Below are 22,964 nucleotides of genomic sequence, written 5' to 3'. Positions count from 1 at the left end.
TCATTACTGATTACCACCTCAACTGGTAAAGAGACATACATTTTGAGAGTTTACATCATGCTTTGTTATTTTTGATGAGAAGTTAGGTTGTTTTTAACTTACTTGACAAATGAAATACTTATTATCAGGAAATTTGTTCTCTGACTTTGCTTCTGGACTGATAAAATCATGAAATGTTTATTTTAATTCTTCTTATCAAGGGCACAATTGAATTTTCAGAGCAGATATTTCAGAGAGAGCTGCATATAATTTCATTACAAAGTTTTGTGAAAGATGACACTTTACAATAGGATTTAATTTCAAAATGAGAAAATTTGTAACAGTCTGCCACTAGAACTAATATATTTATTGCAGCTTGAAAAGAATAATATGCACTTACTGTGTGGTGGAGTTAAAGACAGTGCAGAAACAGATGAGAGTGGTGGGAAACTAGAATTATCTAGTGATGCATCCTGAAACAGAACATGTAAATTCAAATATCAATAAAAATAAGGAAAGAAAATATTAGTGTTTCCAGGCAAGTTTAATAATCTACTTACTGGCGGTGGTGGTGGTGGTGGAAGATTGACAGATTCAGTGCTGTTACAGAAGTCAAGTCTATCCCGATCCCTTTCCCTGTCTCTTTCTCTCTCTCTTTCACGATCTCTCTCCGGAGTGTGTATCTCTAAACGGCTGCATTCAAGGTTTTGAGTCTCTTCACTTTCCAGTTTGAGAGGAGGTGGATGCTGCAAAAAACAAATAAAACTTTCTGTAAGATTCTGCTTAAGTAGTGTTACTTCAGAACTGAGACAGTTATATATTTCACAAAAAGAAAATTTATCATTTTGCTGATGGGAGACATTTATGGAAAACTGCATAATATATTTCTATGATGTTGGAGAGATGCAGAAACATGCACATAATGAAGAATAGAAATATCTTTCAATTTTAGGTGCTTTGAGTTAGCAAGCAAGATAAAGTAATTTCTATCATACATAAAAAGGCTAAAATAACTAGACAGTTCAATCAGAATGCTTACAATTTATAACTAGTGTACCATAAATCAAAATATATTTAGATACAGTGTGGTGGATGTATTAACTTGAGAGTAATAATAACATTACTTTATGGACAAAAACTGACAAATAGGATAGAAAGTCTGTAATTCTCAAGTATACCACCATCTAATCATTTGACATAGTATAATTTGTTCAAATGAGTTAAAGAAACCACAATGAAAACTAAATCCTTGTAAATTTATCTGCCTACATTCACTCATTATGTTGAGAAAGGGAGGAACATTGGTTGAATAATAACTGAATAATAACACCTTGTCATAGGTTTCAGATGTTTCTGAAAGGACTGCGTGAATCAGATTTTAATAATCTTCCAGAGAAAAAGAGTAATCTTGAGTGAAGATTAACTGGAGTGGTAGAGAACAGATAGAAGAGATGAGGAGGGAAGAAAAGTTAGGCAAGGACATGAGGGAGCTCTTCTTCTAGTGTAAGCAGATATTATCATGCAAACAACCAAACATACCGATCAACAGCTGTAGGTGGGTATGTTGGATGTCGTGGTTGTGCCTGAGAGTGTGTACTTATACTAGAAAAAGAGAGGTAGCTTCAAAGCTACTTATATCCCTATGCTGTTATGTGTGTCTATGCACCCCACCTAAATCAACTAGAAGTGGGTGCCACTGTGAGATTGATTTGACCAATTAAAAATGCAGAACTGCCTGACATCATCAATGTTGACTTCATACTGTACAGCAGCCAATCAACACACAAGTTTATGACAACAGCGCGAGTTCAGCTGATTTCAAATCACTCATCATCGGGGTAAATTGACATTGTAAGTATTCATTAAAATATGTGACAGTGAGTTATTCGACAGTGTTTTAGGTGTTGATGGACACGGAGTGAATATTGTGAATGGACATGAGAAAAATAGTGTTCTGATGGAGAGAATGGAGCAATTTCACTTGGTGGGTAGACATAAAGTAATAATTAAAAACTGAACCTGAAGACAATAATGGACATAAATCCAGGCTAGGCTTATCTTTGTGTGACAAACTGGATGACAGATCTCCACTCACTGCTCACTGTAGTGTGAATGAGGAAGTGAACAGTTCTGTATTGGCTGAACAAGTTAATGTCGAACAAAAATTGCATGAGGGGAGTAGTGAGTGCAGTAAAGAGCCAGTAAATGGGAATTTTCATTCCAAAATGTTGAAGTTAATGAGAGAGCTAAATTCAAAAATGAACTGAGCTAAAAGTGCTATTAGTAAATTCAAAAATAGATACAAGTAGTGGTGACATTAAAAAATAATTTTAAAAAGAAATTAGTAAGTAACAGATTGAAATGGAAGACACTAAGAAAAACGTTAACGTGATTAAACTAATCTTATGAATTTGGATAGGAAAACTAAAACTGTAAAAATTGACTTTGAAAATAAATTAAATGAAGTAGCACAAGACATAGAAGCTAAACTGAATAATGTTAACGATAATCAAAATATCCACGGGTGTACTGCCGGTCTACAGTGTCCAACGGGCACAATATTTCAGCGATCATACATGTCGCCATCATCAGGTGAACTGACGGACTGAGCTCCTGTGAATGTGCCGGCACGGAGATCCGTACGCTATGGCTGCTCAGAGGGAACTGGATTTGGTCGCAGCGACAGCCGATTTAAATACCCTCCGCCCACGGCGCACGCCGTCCACGCCCTGCACCACGGTCGGGCGGTGGAACAGATTGCGACGGCATTTGAGATGACGTCGGTGTGATGGCTCTGTCCGCCGTGGTCGGCACAACTATACGTTTGCTTGATTTACTCTTGATTAACCCAATCGCTGCTTCCCAAGCCTTGCTAAGATTATAGCCACAGTCACGGATTATGAGGTCGTCATTGGTGCGAATTTCGATGGCCTCTCTAACAACGCTGTCCCAGTATCTCGACGTCTGTACCAGATCCTCGTGCGTTCATACTCCATAGCGTGATTTTCCGACAAACAATGTTCAGCGACCGCCGACTTTCTCGGATACATCAGTCGAGTGTGCCTCTGGTGTTCACGGCATCGATCCTCGACGGTACGCATCGTCTGACCAATATGCGACTTGCCACATTGACATGAAATCTGGTACACGCCGGCTTTCCTCAAACCAAGGTCATCTTTGGCGCTTCCCACCAGTGCACGAGTTTTATTGGGAGGACAAAGCTCAGTTCCTACCCGGTGTTTCTTCAAAATGCGAGCGATTTTCCCCGAGAGTGCGCCTGTATATGGAATAAACACAGTGCCTACCTCCTCCCTCGTGATTTCATCCATCTCCACAGGTTGTGCTGTAGTGGTTGGGCGGAGAGCACGTTGAATCTGCCACTCTGAGTACCCATTTTTTCGAAATACAGTTCTCAGATGTTCCAATTCCTGGGGTAGACTCTCTGTGTCAGAGATAGTGCATGCCCTATGTACTAGAGTTTTAAGTTCCCCATTCCTCTGTGAAGGGTGGTGGCAGCTGTCTGCGTGCAAATACAGATCAGTGTGCATTGTCTTCCGATACACCCCATGACCTAGGGTGCCCTCAGCCCTTCTCTTGACCAAGATGTCAAGGAAAGGTAATTTACCCTCCATTTCAGTCTCCATAGTGAATTTTATGTTGGGGTGTATGGAGTTTAGATGTGTAAGGAAGTCAAGGAGTTTATCCATACCATGTGGCCAGATGACGAACGTGTCGTCCACGTAACGGAAAAAGCAAGTAGGTTTACATTCGGATGACGACAGGGCTTCCTCCTCAAAGTTCTCCATGTACAAATTCGCTACCACCGGTGAGAGTGGGCTACCCATGGCGACTCCCTCCGTTTGTTCATAGTATTCTCCATTAAAAAGAAAATACATGGAAGTCAAGTCATGCCTAAAAAGTTCTGTGGTCTTCTCATCAAACTTTCGACTAATCAATTCTAGTGACTCTCGCAGGGGTACCCTTGTAAACAAGGAAGCGACGTCAAAACTCACCATCATATCTGACTCATCCAACCTGAAGCTATCAAGGCGTTTAACAAAATCCACGGAATTACGGATGTGATGAGGGCATTTACCCACATAAGGACTTAATATTCCCATCAGGTATTTGGTCAACAAATATGTAGGTGCCCTGATGTTGCTGACAATGGGGCGTAGTGGTACCCCCTCTTTGTGAACCTTCGGGAGTCCATATAGCCTAGGCGGTACCGAACCTTGGGGTAACAATTTCTTAGCGTCACCCTCCGGCAAATCTGCGTCCTTGAGAAGCAACCTCGTCTTGTTCTCCACCTTCTTTGTAAGGTCAATGCTGATCTTCCAGTAGGAATCGTCATTTAACAGGCTCTGCATCTTATCAGTGTAGTCCTTATGGGAGACAACAACTGTAGCATTGTCTTTGTCAGCCGGTAAGATAACAATTTCAGAGCCCTCCCTAAGATCACGAATGGCCGCCCTCTCTTTACTGGTGATATTTGACTTCATTGGCTTGGATTTGATCAACGCATGACAAGTTTCACGACGTATTTCCTCAGCTGATTCAGGCAGAAGTCGAGCTGCAACTTGTTCAACAGCACTGACAATTTGATAGCTTCAGGTTGGATGAGTCAGATATGATGGTGAGTTTTGATGTCGTTTCCTTGTTTACGAGGGTACCCCTGCGAGAGTCACTAGAATTGATTAGTCAAAAGTTTGACGAGAAGACCACAGAACTTTTTAGGCATGTCTTGACTTCCATGTATTTTCTTTTTAATGGAGAATACTATGAACAAACGGAGGGAGTCGCCATGGGTAGCCCACTCTCACCAGTGGTAGCGAATTTGTACATGGAGAACTTTGAGGAGGAAGCCCTGTCGTCATCCGAATGTAAACCTACTTGCTTTTTCCGTTACGTGGACGACACGTTCGTCATCTGGCCACATGGTATGGATAAACTCCTTGACTTCCTTACACATCTAAACTCCATACAACCCAACATAAAATTCACTATGGAGACTGAAATGGAGGGTAAATTACCTTTCCTTGACGTCTTGGTCAAGAGAAGGGCTGACGGCACCCTAGGTCATGGGGTGCATCGGAAGACAATGCACACTGATCTGTATTTGCACGCAGACAGCGGCCACCACCCTTCACAGAGGAATGGGGAACTTAAAACTCTAGTACATAGGGCGTGCACTATCTCTGACACAGAGAGTCTACCCCAGGAATTGGAACATCTGAGAACTGTATTTCGAAAAAATGGGTACTCAGAGTGGCAGATTCAACGTGCTCTCTGCCCAACCACTACAGCACAACCTGTGGAGATGGATGAAATCACGAGGGAGGAGGTAGGCACTGCGTTTATTCCATATACAGGCGCACTCTCGGGGAAAATCGCCCGCATTTTGAAGAAACACTGGGTAGGAACTGTGTTTTGTCCTCCCAATAAAACTCGTGCACTGGTGGGAAGCGCCAAAGATGACCTTGGTTTGAGGAAGGCCGGCGTGTACCAGATTCCGTGTCAATGTGGCAAGTCGTATATTGGTCAGACGATGCGTACCATCGAGAATCAATGCCGTGAACACCAGAGGCACACTCGACTGATGTATCTGAGCAAGTCGGCGGTCGCTGAACATTGTTTGTCGGAAAATCACGCTATGAAGTACGATCGCACGAGGATTCTGGTACAGACATCGAGATACTGGGACAGCGTTGTTAGAGAGGCCATCGAATATCGCACCAATGACGACCTCATAAACCGTGACTGTGGCTATAATCTTAGCAAGGCTTGGGAACCAGCGAGGGTTAATCAAGAGTAAATCGAGCAAACGTATAGTTGTGATGACCACGGCGGACAGAGCCATCACACCGACATCATCTCAGACGCCGTCGCAATCTGTTCCACCGCGCGACCATGGTGCAGGGCGCGGACAGCGGAGGGAGCGCGCCGCGGGCAGAGGGTATTTAAATCGGCCACCGCCGCGACCAAAGCCAGTTCCCTCTGAGCAGCCATAGCGTACGGATCTCCGTGCCGGCACATTCACAGGAGCTCAGTCCGTCAGTTCACCTGATGATGGCAACATGTATGGTTGCCGAAATATTGTGCTCGTTGGACACTGTAGACCAGCAGTACACCCATGGATATTTTGATTATCAAATATGCCGAGAGAAACTCCAGAATCACATCAATGTTAACAATGCTTGTGCTGATAACAAAAATATAATTCAGAAGTATGAGGAAAGAAAATGGTATCTGTTGAAAATTTGTGTAAAAGTAACAAATAGCAAACTGAAATCTGTCATAACAATAGAGATGACCTTTAAAGTCAAACTGATCAGCTTAAAACAGATATGGAGGGCAGATTTGAAACAGAAATAGAAAATAGATGTACAGCTGTTAGTGGAAAGCCTAAGCTTGTTGAAATTGAAAAGAAAGTCAGTAAGGTGCAAAGTATTAAGTATGGTTTTTGTACTGTGTCTAGTGGAGTTCCTTTTGCTAGTTGTAAGAAATTTAATAGTTTAGAACCATCTGGTGATGTGCTGCCCCTTAACTTTATTAAAGAGTTTAATGATCTACTTGAAAGTTGGGATGATAAGGAGAAAATGTCTACTGTATAACGAGTTTTGAAAACTGATTCTTGTGGTTGAGCATCTGAAGTTGCAGAATCTTGTTGTTCATGGGAAGAGTTCCAAAAATAGTTTTTGAATGAATATTGCTCTAAGGATGAGCAGCAGAGAATTAGTCAGTTCTGGGGTGGTGTTCGATATCATCCTAGGAGAGAGATTGTTAAAGGTTTAAGTCAATTTTGGATTAACAAATTAAAGTATTTAGATAAAGAAGAGGGGAGTGAGTCAGTGATTATGGGATTAGAAAACAAACTTCTATAGACAATTAGAGTGTTGCTTTTCCCTAGAACTAACATTAATAATTTTTTGAACTATGTGGGAAAAGTAGAAAAGAGGTCCACAGGTGAAGATAATGGGAGAAACTTTGAAGATGGGAACCACTCAAATAGAGACCACCATGTGAATAGAATAAATAGAGCAGATTCAGGAATGACTAATGGTGGTCCTAGGAATAATTGGGTGGACAATGGTCCCAAGGAAAATATAAGGTGCAGGAGAAGACGTAGAGACATAAATGTGGGAAATGATGGTAACTTTGGATCAGATAATTTAATCTAGGATTTGCTCCAGTTGGGGCTCGCACTTCAGCAAGACATAGGATAGACCCATTTGTAAATAATTGTACTGTAATTATGGAGAACGTTAATGTAAATAGCAGTAACAAGGTAGGTGAAGAATGTAGATCATGTTATGTTCTGAGAAAAAGTGTTTCTAATACTGTAAATTCTGTAATACAAAAGGAATTAGGCACAATAACAGACCCAATTAGTGAAGCAGGAAGTGTTTCAACTCTTCAGTGTATAGAAGATTACAGGAAAGAATGCCAAGAAAAAATACACACAACTGAAGAAAGCAAAGCAAATCAAATATCTTTCTTAGTGGTCAAAATTGGTATTTGAAGTACAGCAAATCCATACTGCTGATAGTGAGAAGGTGGAGGTTGTTACAGAGAATTTAGGTGTATATACTTATACAGATAAGGATAGTGGAACAGAATATGTGCAAATAGTGGATGAGTCACTGATGATTGGAAATAGTGAAAAGGAGGAGCTCTTAGTTGAGACAGAGGAGTTAAATGAGGAAGGTGTAAATGAAACTGAATAAATGTGAACTAGTGTGAGCAGTTCTGATTAACAGGCAGGTGTTAATGTGACTGTTGAAATCTTGAGTGACAATAAAGCAGAGTGCATGCAACCAGTGAGTGATGTTCTTGCCAGTGTATACGACATGTGGATGAGTGTCAGTTTGAATAGGAATGTAGAACTTCAGTAGTGGACAGTAATGTCAATAAATTTCAGATAACTCAACCTGAGGTTATTAAGATTGAAACAGAATGTATCTCTATGGTAGGTGAAGATGTACACTATGTGGTAAAAAGTATCTGGACATCCCCAAAAACAAATGTTTTTCATATTAGGTGCATTATGCTGCGCTACCTACTGCCAGGTACTCCATATCAGCGACCTCAGTAGTCCTTAGACATCATGAGAGAACAGAATGGGGTGCTCCACAGAACTCATGGACTTTGAATGTGGTCAGGTGATTGGGTCTCACTTGTGCCATATGTCTGTATGTGAGATTTCTATTCTCCCAAAAATCCCTAGGTTCACTGTTTCCAATGTGATAGTGAAGTGAAAATGTGAAGGAGCACATACAGCAAAAAAGTGTATAGGCCGACCTCGTCTGTTGACTTACAGAGATTGCCAACAGTTAAGAGGGTTGTAACGTGTAATAGGTAGACATCACTCTGAACCACCACACAGGAATTCCAAACTGCATCAGGATCCACTGCAAGTACTATGGCAGTTAGGTGGGAGGTGAGGAAACTTGGATTTCATGGTTGAGCAGCTGCTCATAAGCCACACATGACACCGGTAACTGCCAAACTACGCCTTGCTTGGTGTAAGGAGCATAAACATTGGACAATTGAACAGTGGAAAAATGTTGTGTAGAGTGAGAAATCATGGTACGAAATGTGGCAATCTGATGGCAGGGTGTGGGTATGGTGAATGACCGGTGAGCGTCATTTGCCAGTGCGTGTAGTGCCAACAATAAAATTCAGAGATGGTAGTGTTATGGTGTGGACATGTCTTTCATGGAGGGAGCTTGCACCCCTTGTTGTTTTTCAACACGATCGAAGATCTGTTCATAATGCAAGGCCTATGGTGCAATGGTTACATGACAATAACATTACTGTAATGGACTGGCCTGCACAGAGTCCTGACCTGAATCCTATGGAACACCTTTGGGATGTTTTGGAATGCTGACTTCATGCCAGGCCTCACTGACCAACATTGATACCTCTCCTCAGTGCAGCACTCTGTGAAGAACGAGCTGCCATTCCCCAAGAAATCTTCTAGTACCTGATTGAACATATGCCTGTCAGAGTGGAAACTTGTCATCAAGGCTAAGGGTGAATCAACACCATATTGAATTCCAGTATTACCGATGGAGGGCGCCATTAGCTTGTAAGTCATATTCAGCGAGGTGTCCGGATACTTTTCATCGCATAGTGTAATTAGTACATGTAGTGTAAATGACGGTTTTGATCAGGAAGAGGTTTAGAATGATGCAGATAAAGATGTGAATGATTCTCTTGGGAAAGTTGATGGCTTATCAGAGGAAGAGGACATGCTTTTCATTAAGTTGAAAGAAGTAAATAAAAATGTGAATGAAGTTTCCAAATTTACCTTGAGTACAAAATCAAATTATATTCATAATCTGGTTATCAAAAGTACTCAGAAAAAAATTTTAATGAATTATACAGTAACACTTTTCTGTGCAAAGTGTGCATAAATGTTGGAGATAGACTATTTACTGATTCAATGTGGAGAAAATTGGTAGTTTTATGCAAAAGAGTTTATCCGAATTGGTGGAAGGAAAAGTTGATGAAATTTATAACTTACATAAGAGAGAAGTAGGAATAAATAAAAATGTGACTTATTTTTGGATAACTCATGTAATGACAATAGTAATATAAGTGATAGTACAGTACAATACAGTACATTTATCGTTTTCCATGGATCTCTTGGAGAAGAGTCTCTAGGAAGTGGAAAGTGTACAAACAAAAAGGAAAAGGTGGCATAAGATGTGATAGTGGAGTCAGTTTTAATAATTGACAGTAAAGTAAACAATTTGCAAAAGGTAGTATCCAATATAAATGCATAGACAGTAATTTTTAGTGTGCTGCCAATGCTCACTATTTTTGTGATTACGGGATGCAAAATGGTCAACACAATCATATCAACTGAGGTAGAATGTACAGAAATTCTGTTTTGTTTTGTGCTGATCTGAAAAATGTTGTGAAAGATGAACTTTGGCTTTCAACCAATAACATTAAATTATATGGAAAAGTAAATGACAATAAGCAAGTACAAAGGTACTTGGAAAGCTTTGCAACACTATGCAACAGTAAGTTGCAGGAGTCTGATTGTTGCTGTGTTCTGAGAATACTTCATACTTGCATTTTAGGATATGTGACAAGTCTGTGAGCACAGTCGTTCACTAGCAGGGTTAGTTTGGGGTGCTTGCAATGGCATCATGGTCATGAAGTGAGATTCAGACAGTTTTGTGGTACAACTTTGCTCCTAATTTAAACTTAGACCAGTGGTTTGAAGAAATGACTTGCACTCGTTGATGAGTGTCCACATCGTACAACTATATTCAGGTGGTGCAGAAAATTACAAAGAGGAAATACCACTCTAGAGGACACTGAGAGGATGGGAAGGCACCAATCATCAGATAAGAAGGAAAACATTGATGCTATGAGGAAAATGCTAAACAAAGACAGGTGAGTGACCTACAAGCAGATAGAGGATGCCTTAGGGCTAAATGCAGCAGCAATTTGTTCAATTCTGCATGATCACTTGTGAGTAAATAAACTTTGTCATCTCTGGGTGCTGCATAGACTGACACAATGTGTGGCTTGGTGCCAGGAGATGTTAAAGAAGTCTTCGAAGGGAGAATCTCAGTATGTGAATAGCATCATGACAGGGAACAAGACTTGGCTGTACTATTATGACATGCCGACTAAGACTCAGAACAAAGTCTGGGTCTTTGAAGACAACGACACGCCTGTAGGAAAATCCCTATCAGTAAAGAAGAAAATGATAGCTGTTTTTTTTCTTTTCTTTTTTTTTCAAATGGAATGAAACTGGGGACCATCACAGCTAAGTAGTACACAGAGCAGTGTTTGCCCAAAGTCATCCAATCTTTCGAAAACTTGCAACCAATGTCAAGAATGGACACTTGGTTCCCCCATCATTCAAGCTCACTGTGCCAAAGCATGCACAAAATATTTGTGAGGTATAGGACTGAAGCTTCTTGAGCAAACTCCTTACAGTCCAAACTTTCTCCTTGTGACTTTTCACTTTTCCACATGTGAAAATGAAGCTGAAAGGAGTGCAGTTTTGAAGTGATGAGGGCCTCCTGAAAGCTTGGGACAATGAGTGTGCCTTACTCCCTACAGAAACTTGGGAGAACTGGTTTATTGATTGGTTTCAGAGCATGGAGAGGTTTATTTAATGGGCAAGAAGTTACTTTGAAAAAACTAAATAGATAAAGCTGTATTTCAAAACTTCCCTAGTACCCTTTAGGATGTTTAGTGCTCTGTATTGAATTCATTATGTAGTGGTAATGCTTCCCCATGCTGGGTGATTTTATTCTTCCTTTCATAGACCACTCAATCCTCTTCTACTATTCTGTCTGTAGATTATAAGTGAACAGTAATTACCTTCTACACTGCTTAGCTTAAATGTATATAAATGTTCACTATTTTGGGATTGGATTTTTGTATACCAATAAGAGCTAGAATAGAATGAAATAATGTGAAGCATATACAGTACAGGAAAATTTTGCTAAATTTTATGAAGTTTTTTTTTTTCAGTGCATAGTAATAGCAAGGAGAATTTTGTGTCAATAGTAATAAATTTTGTTCAGCAAAAAGGTAACATGAATGGAAAATGAGAGGTGAATCAGGATATGTGAGAAACATGAAAAAATCTGAAAATCATATATAAAATCAAAAGTTAATCAGCTAATGTGTTGAACCAGTAGGAATTTGTGCAGTGGCAGAAGTAAAGAAAGAAAGAAATAACATTTTGAGTATTTGGTTTAGTACTATAAAAAGTACGTACAAAAAGTTTTGTACTCAGTGCAATCGGTTATGGAGAGGTTTGCTCATATGCATTAAACTGTGTCAATAGTATAGCCCTTCTGGCATTAGTAAAAGAATACAGTTAAGAAATAGCTGCCTTCAGTAATGTATATGGAATTAAAATGCAAGACCTGTATATGTGTAACTCTTAAGCCTCACTTTAAAGTAATATGATGGAATCCAGTGAAGTGATGATTTCAGCAACTGATATTTTGTCTGGTATGTAATGTGCGTAAATTTTGTATACAACACTAGGATTTGTTATTGCGGAGTGTAGCTCTGTAGGTTCATTTTTTGTATGTGATGAGCAAAGCAGGTGCTTATTTCTTAGATAATGGAGTAATGAGGTAATAATCATGCAAGGATATAAGGTATAATGATGCATCTATAATAAATGCAGTAGAAATGAAGTAACAAGCAGAAATGTATTAGGTAAGGAATGAATGAGTAGGGAGCCTGACTTTGCAGTAGAATAATTGTTGATAACACATCTAACAGGGTTTTTACAAGAAATAAGAGTGAAAGCAAATCAGTACTGCTGATACTGAGCAGTAAATGAGAGAAATAACAGGCATAAGTAAGTATAACACGTGAATTGTGTACAGATGCATATGGCTTTTGTGCAATGGAATGTCTTTTATGAGTGAGGCAACATATTTTGTATATACTCTTGTATAAAATTGAATACAAGAGTAATATTTTGATGTAGCACTAATCATGTTTTGCTGCATATTCAATTTTCTTGCCATTAGTAATTGCTATTTGTGTTTCCAATAAGGATAATGATCAGTAAAGGACAAAAGTTCCATTAATTGAGTAGCTCACTGCAATGAGTAAACATTAATTCATACATGCTGACTGGATTTGACATTAATGAAATAGAAATTGGGGTACATGAAATATTTTGTAAATTGGACTTTTGAGTGCAGTGAAGTGAGTAAGTGATTTGAGTTAAGGTATAGGAGGAGATGAAACAGATTCCATTCTCTATACATTGTGAAAGGTGACCTGTTATGTCAACATGAAAAATTAATACTTAAGTATATATGTAATGTTACATGATGGATGTGTCTTTAAAAATGAAACATTTTGTTATAGATTCAGTTATCATAATTATTTGTGTACTAGAGTGGGATGTTTTGTTTTCCTTTCCACATACAATAATGGAGAATAACCACCTCCAAGGGCATTGGTCAAATTAGAGGACATGGGACAATCATTTGGAGCTGAAGGAGGCATGGACCAATCTTCAGCTAAGTACAATAACGAAAAGTGTATTGGTGACCAATAAGTAGTGAAGTGACTGGAAGATGGGAAGTTCTTCCTATTGTGAATAATGAAGAGTGTGTAGACTTCCCAATTTGTTTTCTTTTGCTATTAATTTCTGACTTTCAGAGCCACTAAAACAAAAATCATTTGAATTTAAAAAGAACTTTTGATAATTAAATATGGTTTCTCTTGTATGGTGTATGACACAGTATTTGAATGTGTTTTGGGACAGTTTGTGTATCTTTGGATTGTGCATAATGGTCAGTTTTGATAACCAAACTGATTTTGAATTTGAATGAGTAAAATTTTTTGTAAACATTTTGTAGCTAATTGTCCAGATATTGGATTATATAGTTAGCTATTTAATAGTACATGTCTACAAAGCACAATGCGGGTGGCAATGAAAAAAAGAAAGAATATTCCTTCCAATTTTTATGTTTCCTCCCATCTGGCAAATACTGACCCAGGGCTTATCCAACTTAATTTTATTCTCTGTTACATTTCTTTGGTCATCATGAGTATAATGAACTAGTTAGTTTGCCAAAAAACTATGTTTATTACAAAATATCAGTAATTTCAGATTTTGCTATCATTGCTTATACGTAAATAAATGGTTTGTTACTAACTTCCTGATTACATAAATGAAAAAGCTACATAAATAACTGAAATATCTCTACAGCTAATCATGAAAGTATATTAGCAACACCTGCACTCTCTTAGTTTCAGAGTAACTAAATTATGTAGTTAAAATATTGTTACTGAAATAGAATCCCATATTTTGGCAAACTAACCAGTGTAATTCAATTGGAACTGCTAATGTACCTGAAAGTTAATTTTCAAATGAATATCCATTCACTATTCGGTTACTCAGAAATGTTAATCTATAATGGTAATTTATGAAAATTCAGAAAACAATAATAGACAAATTCAGTTTCAGTTATTTAAAAAGTATAAAGGATGCTTGTTCGAAGCCATTTTAGTCAGTCTGCAGAGAGCTATGAAACGTACATAATCTACGTTCACCAATACTGTGAAACATATCACAGATGAATCAGTTCAAGTTACAAATCAGAAAATGTATCTTGTTTCATCAAATAACAGGACTTTGTTCAATGATTTATTGACTGTTTAAATGATTAATTGGGAAGTGAATGTTTAATTATTATTGCAGAGGTTGTAAAGCTTCAATTATGTTCACTGTGACAATAGGATCAGACTGTGAACTGTGTTATTTCCAAATGATAATAGAGCATCTACTTAAATTCCTCTGCATGTGTCAAGCACTTAACAGTTAAGTTTTTTCCATATTGGTCTCCTGCGGGTCAAATGAACCTGCCATCATTCAGGCTGCCCTTCATTGTGTACATTTAATACCGTCTTTTAATCTCATTTTGTCTGGGTCCCACACATGCAAGCAATAACCAAGGACGAGCCAACCATGAGTTTTGTTAAGTATAGTGATGCCACTAGACATCACTATGAAAACTGATTAGCTGACACTATATCACTGTTGACTACCACAGTGCCACTATCCAGATGAAACTTATCAGCAAGAGCGTCCTCTGATGGGGCCACAAATACCAGAATCCTGCATACAAGCTGGCTTGAGCCAGTCTGAACTACTTAATTTTATCATTGTGTTGACACAGGGAAAGTGTGTATCTGTCAGTCTATGGTTTGGTTCTCAGTAAGTATGTGGTTTATGTCTGGCTACTCTTCATATCATGTAAGTAACTGTACAAACTGTACTTCATTTGGATTCATACTTAAAGGCTCTGGGGAGTGTCAGTAACATATATCAATTAGTCAAATAAGCCAGAGGAAGTACCCATTAATTTCGTAGCACACCTTTACAAAAGCAAGCATCCTCCTTTGCAAACTCATTAAATTTTTCAATTACCCTATCAACGAACCATATCTGTCTCCTCCTTTGTCTACGATTGATCCTAAGTGATCATATCATCCCAAGACTGTTACACTCAGGTACTTGTATTAGTTCATGCCAATTTTGACTCATTCATCATAGGATGGCATGTGTGTGTGTTTTGTGAAGTACACAATTTTACATTTCTTAGCATTTAAACCATGTTAACAATCTTAGCAAAATTATGAAACATATTAAAATCTGACTGCATATGTGGAGCTGTTTTTCGATAATCTTTCATTATAAACAGCTACATCATCCACAAAACTCTTGAGGTTACTATTAATATTGACAAGGCCATTAATACCCTGCATTAACAAGGGCTCCAACACATATGGAGGCACTGCTGAAGTTACTTCTAAATGCTATGGTTATGGTTATTTTATAACTAGATTCCTTTTTCTTCTTCAATTTTAACTTACAGTAAGAGTCCTCAACATATTTCTATTCTTATTCATTAAAATGAAAGCAAATTCTTAAAGTCTCAGATATGCTCAGTAATTTTGCACTGGCTTTTTAAAATATGTACACAAGAATGAAAATATAAAGCATGCAGTGTGCTGTCAGTATGTTTATAATATTTTTTTTTTAAATCTATTATTGTGCAATGCATCACTCATGCTGAAATGTACTATGTTTACACAGTTATGGTTATTTTGTAACTACCGTATTTACTCGAATCTAAGCTGCACTTTTTTTCTGGTTTCCGGTTTTTGTAATGCAGCCGGCCGCAGTGGTCTAGCAGTTCTAGGCGCTCAGTCCGGAACCACGCGACTGCTACGGTCGCAGGTTCGAATCCTGCCTCGGGCATGGATGTGTGTGATGTCCTTAGGTTAGTTAGGTTTAAGTAGTTCTAAGTTCTAGGGGACTGATGACCACGGATGTTAAGTCCCATAGTGCTCAGAGCCATTTTGTAATGCAAAAAACCGCCTGCGGCTTAGAATCGAGTGCAAAGCGAGCGGAAATTCTGATAAATGTTGGTAGGTGCCACCATAACTAACTTCTGCCGTTGAATATATGTAGCGCTACACAGGCATGCTTTGCGGGCACAAAGATAAATACTGGCACCAAAACCTCTGCGTCAGTAAATAAATTTAAAAAAAGGTGGAAGACGAAGTTTTTTCTCCTCCCCGAGTTTCGACCACTGCATTTTCATACATTATCCAACGAAGTAAATACAAAGTCCGTATTGTTCATCTTCGAATGTAGCAGCATTTCAATGCACTACGAAAATCCACTGGCAAGACTGTCTGGGACGTTTGACAATATGGCCAACTCTATGTTCTGAATTTTTTCCTACCTGTGAGAAGAGATGGTTGCTAACAGGAACTTTTATGAATTATGAATCACATGCAGTATTCTCTTCACCGTAAGAATAATACGAATATAAACATTTTGCCATGTATTGTTTCGTGTTTGCTGCTATCTCATTTAAATCCTGTCTGCCTAATAAACTACAAAACTAGAGTGAGACAACAGCAAACGCAGAAGAATATACATATCATGTCATGTTTATATTCATATTATTGTTATGCTAAATAGTGATAGTTAGAAATGAAGCATGGCAACTAACTAGATTTTTGAATCTAAGATGACTAATTTCTTTGCAGAATGTAATGTACTAAAGAGGCGCCTGCAAAGATTTTCAAACGGAGAAAAATTTTCGCTGAATTCTTGTTCAGAACATTTTCTATCACACGCAGTCTATTATTTGGTTCTTGTTGATCATTATCAAAGAAAGCAGTAGTGTAAGTAACAGCAAATAGCAGTCTCTTGCCATTGTTTCGCTAATGAGACAAGTCCTCTTTTTTTTTATTACAAGCGGCGGCAGCACGCACTAAAGCAACTAAGCAAGCCATGCCGCGAGCGGCAACAGGTCGTAAGCACTCATCATCAGAATGCGACAAACAAGGATGACACAGTACAATAAGGCATTTTCAGCTTAGAATGACGTAAACACCTATAACAAAGAGAACGGCACTTATCAGATCAAAGAAAAATAAGCAATGAATTCAAACGAGAAGAAGCACGTGAAAAAGGAAGGGTATCCGTATAAATATGGACAGAGTGCCTGACACATAGCAATGGCTACCTGGTAAAGCTTAACTGCTAAGCTTACGTCTCGAACCAAACTACTGTAGCTGTATCGTCATTCATTTGACTTAAGTTGTGTCTCATATTACAATGGACCAACTTTGTTTCGATTTGGAGGTGCAGCCATAAACTCTTCTCTCCCCTTGAATTTCGAGTCTCAAATTTCAGGTGTGGCTTAAGATTTGGGACAATTTTTTTTCCTTGATTTGGAGTCTCATTTTTCAAGTGCAGCTTAGATTCGAGTGCGGCTTAGATTCGAGTAAATACAGTAGACTCCTTTTCCTTTCTCTTTTTTAACTTACAGTAAGAATCCTCAGTTTATTCCTATTCTTATTCATTAAAATGATAAAAGTTCACAAATGGATGGTAATTTTGCACTAACTTTTTAAAATATGTAAAAAAAGAACAAATGTGCTCTCAGTACATTTATAACAATTTTTTTCCCCTCCACCACATGCATGTGTTTTACATTAGTTTTATTCAATTGTTGACAAACTACACTTTGCTTTGCCAGGAATGTGTCAGTTCATAATAATTCATTTTTATCCCTACTGCCCACAATACAAGTAGCCGTAATATTGCACTTCTGTAAAATCATTACTGTTACTGCTTTTTTGTTCCCACCTCAAACTGAAACCAAAAGTCAGTAAATAAAAAGTTGTGGTCCAGATGGTATTTGTTTATTTATTATAACTTCTACATCTTTTGAGATGACTCTCCATCCAAAATAACTTGCTATGTGCTATATCACTAAATCCTCAGTCCAGTCACAAACTTCCAAGTGATCATAGTGCATTTAATAAGTGTTGGCAAGATAATGAGCCACATGATCTTTGAGCTCTGGAATTTCTGCATCTACCTGATAGTTTTCAAGATGTAATGTGAGAAAAGGATGAAATGGATTTTGAATGTTTTTGGAATCCACAGTAATTGGCATGGAAGAGGTCATCATGTTCAAGGTAAACCATTAGGTTGAGCTCAGAATATGATCTAAAATACTATAACAGATGGAAATTGATGACAGTGGATGGTATTTTAAGGTTGTAGATGGGTGTGATGAATTCATTTTTCCATCTACCAGCCAAAGGCTTTTGTTTGCACTATATTATGGTTAAAAGTGGGGTTAACTCCACTGCAAATTCCATATGTAATATGACAGGGATTCCTGATGCCTTGTTCAATTTTAGCAGTTTTTATTGTTTCTCTCTACCACTGACACTAATAGGTAATTATTAAGCTATGCAGTGGTGTGAAAATTGAAGCTTTGACAGTCCTCCTGTATCTTCATTTGCAGAGGAACCTATGAACATGGGAGTTCAGCATTTCTCCTTTTGGTTTTCTACCCTTAGTTTTAGTTTCTATACCATAAACGAGTATCTGGACAGTAGCTTTGGTGCCACTCACACTTTAATATATGATCACAATTTCTTTGGATTTTGTGAGAGGTCTTTTACAAGATTCTGGCACAGTCATTGAAGGCTTTACACATTGCCTTTTTGACAACTAATCACATTTCATAAAGACTCTCTTTATCTATTGGTCTACACTTTCTTTTACACCTATTGTGCAGTAATCTCTGCTTCCTAAGCAGCTTCTTTATGGAGACTGTCTACTGTGGAAAACCCCTGTCTTCATGAACTTACTGTTCTAATATGTACATGAGTGTTTGGTAAATTATTCTTCTAAAATCGAGTCACACTTTTTCTGTGTGCTCCTGGCCCGAACTAAATATCTTGAGTTCCTCCTTGCAATATGACACTACCGCCCATGTATGTAGTTTACTAGACACATAACTCTTCTTACTTATTCTGGTTTTTGCCCACCCTTGATTCTGAGTCTTGCCCAAACAATTTCACATGCAGCTTCTAGTACTCTTTTGGTGGATTCTAGTTTCTTAACTGCTACAGTGAATACATGGCCTCTATTTCTCATTAGCCTGTCTTTTAAAAATACAGTTAGATTTACCCCAAATATCTGACTGCTGTAGATTTTGTGTTTTGGCCAGCTTTCTGTGCCTAGTGATACATGAGCTCCATTACTGATCAAGAATGCTCTGGTCTTCTTTGGCTGTCGGGCACACAGTTTTAATCTGCCAGGAAGTTTCATATCAGCGTACACTCCGCTGCAGAGTGAAAATCTCATTCTGGAAACATCCCCCAGGCTGTGGCTAAGCCATGTCTCCGCAATATCCTTTCTTTCAGGAGTGCTAGTTCTGCAAGGTTCGCAGGAGAGCTTCTGTAAAGTTTGGAAGGTAGGAGACGAGGTACTGGCAGAAGTAAAGCTGTGAGTACCGGGCGTGAGTCGTGCTTCGGTAGCTCAGATGGTAGAGCACTTGCCCGCGAAAGGCAAAGGTCCCGAGTTCGAGTCTCGGTCGGGCACACAGTTTTAATCTGCCAGGAAGTTTCATATCAGCGCACACTCCGCTGCAGAGTGAAAATCTCATTCTGGAAACATCCCCCAGGCTGTGGCTAAGCCATGTCTCCGCAATATCCTTTCTTTCAGGAGTGCTAGTTCTGCAAGGTTCGCAGGAGAGCTTCTGTAAAGTTTGGAAGGTAGGAGACGAGGTACTGGCAGAAGTAAAGCTGTGAGTACCGGGCGTGAGTCGTGCTTCGGTAGCTCAGATGGTAGAGCACTTGCCCGCGAAAGGCAAAGGTCCCGAGTTCGAGTCTCGGTCGGGCACACAGTTTTAATCTGCCAGGAAGTTTCAGGATTTTAATAGTCTCATCTGAGGGGACATTTGTTTGGATCTTATACTAAATCTTTGGTTTCCTACACCCTACCATCGTCTGGACTGAATGGATAGTTTACAGACCAGTCAATTTTTTCTTTCTGTGTGTCAGGCAAGATGTGTGATCCTGTGAATATTGAAAATTCTACATGGCAATATATCTTTCATGCAAGAGTTATAAATAATAAAAAATGACAAGATTTTGAATTATAAATGAGTAACGATGACTTACCACTTGATGTGGTGAAGGAATAGATGCACCATGTTGGACTGGAAGAGCCGATGCACTAACATTGTTACTAAGCATGTGGTTCACAGGTTTTTTCATTGACAAATTCTCTGCAGTTTCTAATGGTGGTGATGCTGTTGTACCTTTAGTCAAATCTTGAGCACCAAAGTCTCCAGATCGTCTTCGAGGCCGAGCCTGATAGAAATGAAATGTAAACTATTTATCAAAATTATTTAGAACAAGTAAAGCTAGTGCTGCAAAAAAGAAGTCTAAAAACCAAGACATGATTGATTATCAAATGAAAATATAGATGGAATATTATTTTAAACTTTCAATAAAATATGGAATGGGTGGGGTATAAAATGTAGATAGTGACTCTGTCCTGCTTTCGTTACAGGCACCAATGTCAGCCTTGTAAATACTAATTCACAAAGAAAAGTCCAACCACATGTACCAGCCAGCTGCGAAAAAGCAGTACCCTTGTACAGAACACCACCCCAGATTGTGAAAACTTAACCACATCCTCCATAAAAGCTCCTACTACCTATCAAAATGCCCTTGAATGGGAAGATCCTTCCCAAGACCCTTCCCACCTCTTTCAAAGTTACATTCTGTTCTCTATTCAGTCCTTGAAATATCCTCCTCTATCCTTAAGCCAGTCAACTCACAATCTGTCACATGAGTCACACACATGTGACAGACTCAGGTGCAAGGCATGACCCTTGCACAAATGCCAGTCCTATCAAAAACATATCCTGCCCTATTATAGGCATGGCCAATTGTGAGGAGTCATATCATGTAACAAATTAACTGCAACTTCTGCACATATTCACTGCAAATTCTGCACATATTTTTATGTACGTATGACCACCAACCCATTGTCCTCTCGAAGCGATGGCCTCTGCCAAATTATGGTCAAGAACAAAGTAGACAGTCCAATGTCAGGGCACGGTTCTGAGCTCAACATGTTCAACTTCAATGACTGCTACACAACATCTATTAATCTACATTCACACTTCCTCCACAATATCCCTCTACTTCTCTTCTATCTTGCTCACTATCCCCCTACAAAAACATGTCTCCTATTGCATTGTGTACTACAGATGACATCCATCGCCTGCAGGAGGGTGAGCTCACTGGTGCAACACACCTATCTAATTTCTTTGCTACCCTTCTCTCCTTCAGGCATGTTTCTCCCTTTCTAACTTCTTCCTTCCTCATTTCTCTCATCTGCTCCACCCATTACACTTTACACAACCTCTCACCGCTGTGGGATCACCACAATGGGGCAGTGTAGTTGCATGTGTATGTGTAAGTCTAATGCTAGTTTGTTTGTTTTTAGCTAAAACCTCAATAAGATGTTCAAAGATGTTCATTTCGTTTATGTTCCTGTATATCACTTAAAATCCCATCTTACAGTGAGTGGTTATTTTTACTCTTTCCATTGTTTGTGTTCTTTGTGACCCGCCAGAGTAGCTGCGAGCACTAATGCGTTGCTTCCTGGACTCGTGTAGGTGCGCCGGCCCCAGACCGAATCCGCCTGGTGGATTAACAACAAGGGCCGGTATGCCAGCCAGCCTGGATGTGCTTTTTAGGCGATTTTCCACATCCTGCTAAGTGAATACCAGGCTGGTCCCCATGTTCCACCTCAGTTACACAACTTGCAGACATTTGAAAAACATTCACATTATTCCATGGCTTACACTAGACACAGACAACTGGGGTGCATTACTTTCGTCCTGGGGTGTTCGGGGTGGCGGCAGGAAGGGCATCCAGCCACCCTCTGCGATTAACACTGCCAAATCAATAGTAACACAGCCGACCCCACATGATGTGGGACAAAGGCCCCAAGAAAGATAGAAAGTTTGTTTGTGTTCTATGTTGTGATTCAGTGTCATATTAATTGGAAAGAGATCTTCTTCATTTTTAGTTGTAACTCTCAAATGCAAATTTGTTTTCTATTTCTGTAACATTTCTCCTGTAAAATTGTTTTATTTCTCTAACTAATTGGGTCTTATTAGTATAAAATTAAGCCAAAATATAGCATTACTAATGATTCAGTCTTGAGATTCACCATTTCTTCCTCAGCAGCAACACTGAATGTCTTTCTGTTACTGAGTAATATGAAATGGGAACGTTGTAAGAAGAGAATTTTGGCTGTTAAGAGGATTGGCAAACATAAAATATAGCATCATTACATGTTTCACTCAGGGTCTCAAAAAGCCTGCTGGCACTTAAGAACGTTTTATCTAGTCTAGCTGACAGTCTGTTGCTATGACACCTTCAATGCCCTGAATAGTGTTATTTGGTTACTTATTATCCAAATTAGTATCAAATGTACATCCTGATTCCAACCATGGTACTTTTCTGTGCTGTGTAAATATTAATTTACTACTCACAGAACAGATGTCTGACATATCAACATTCATTAACTCCAATATTTCAGACAATGAAGATAGACCACACCTGCAGAGCTTTTATATGGCATCAATGGAATAACTAATGTGTACTTAAGAGTAAGTGACTATAAATGAAAAGTGTTCAGCACTAAATGATACCATTTTATTGCCAACGTGCTACATACATATCAAGATTTTCATATCTTACAAGTTCCTTCATATCTTTTTGGTCACAGTACCAGATCACTATAAATTTGTAACTAAAGAAATCTCAGGCAGAAGAAAAGCAAACTGCATTTTGTTTGCCTGTGGCAAATTACCAAATATCTTCCAACTAATCTGCTGCTGATCAGTCTGTCACTGCAGCAAAGATTTTCTCTCAGACAAAATGATTAACAAAAACAGACATGTGCTAGTACATAACTACCACAAATATCAGTACCAAAAACATCAGCACGTAGCAAATGCAAAGTGAAGAAATGGCCACCCCCACAGCCGAGTGATTCATATTAGCAGCCTATAGACATCTCCTCATTTGTCACTGGCTACCTGTATAAAATTCCA

General features: G+C 38.8%; 1 protein-coding gene across 1 annotated transcript in view; it reads right to left on the bottom strand.

Moving 5' to 3' along the window:
- Positions 1-22,964, bottom strand: part of LOC124775897 (protein jim lovell-like) — a 44,963-nt gene that overhangs the window by 11,412 nt on the left and 10,587 nt on the right. Inside the window, 3 exon segments of the mRNA XM_047250731.1 lie at positions 380-452; positions 540-725; positions 20,005-20,196. Of these exon segments, the coding sequence (XP_047106687.1) occupies positions 380-452; positions 540-725; positions 20,005-20,196 (451 nt within the window).

This window comes from Schistocerca piceifrons, chromosome 2, assembly GCF_021461385.2.
Source record: "Schistocerca piceifrons isolate TAMUIC-IGC-003096 chromosome 2, iqSchPice1.1, whole genome shotgun sequence".
Taxonomy (NCBI): domain Eukaryota; kingdom Metazoa; phylum Arthropoda; class Insecta; order Orthoptera; family Acrididae; genus Schistocerca; species Schistocerca piceifrons.
Note: the sequence above shows the minus strand (reverse complement) of the source record. Positions and strands in the feature narration are given on the sequence as shown.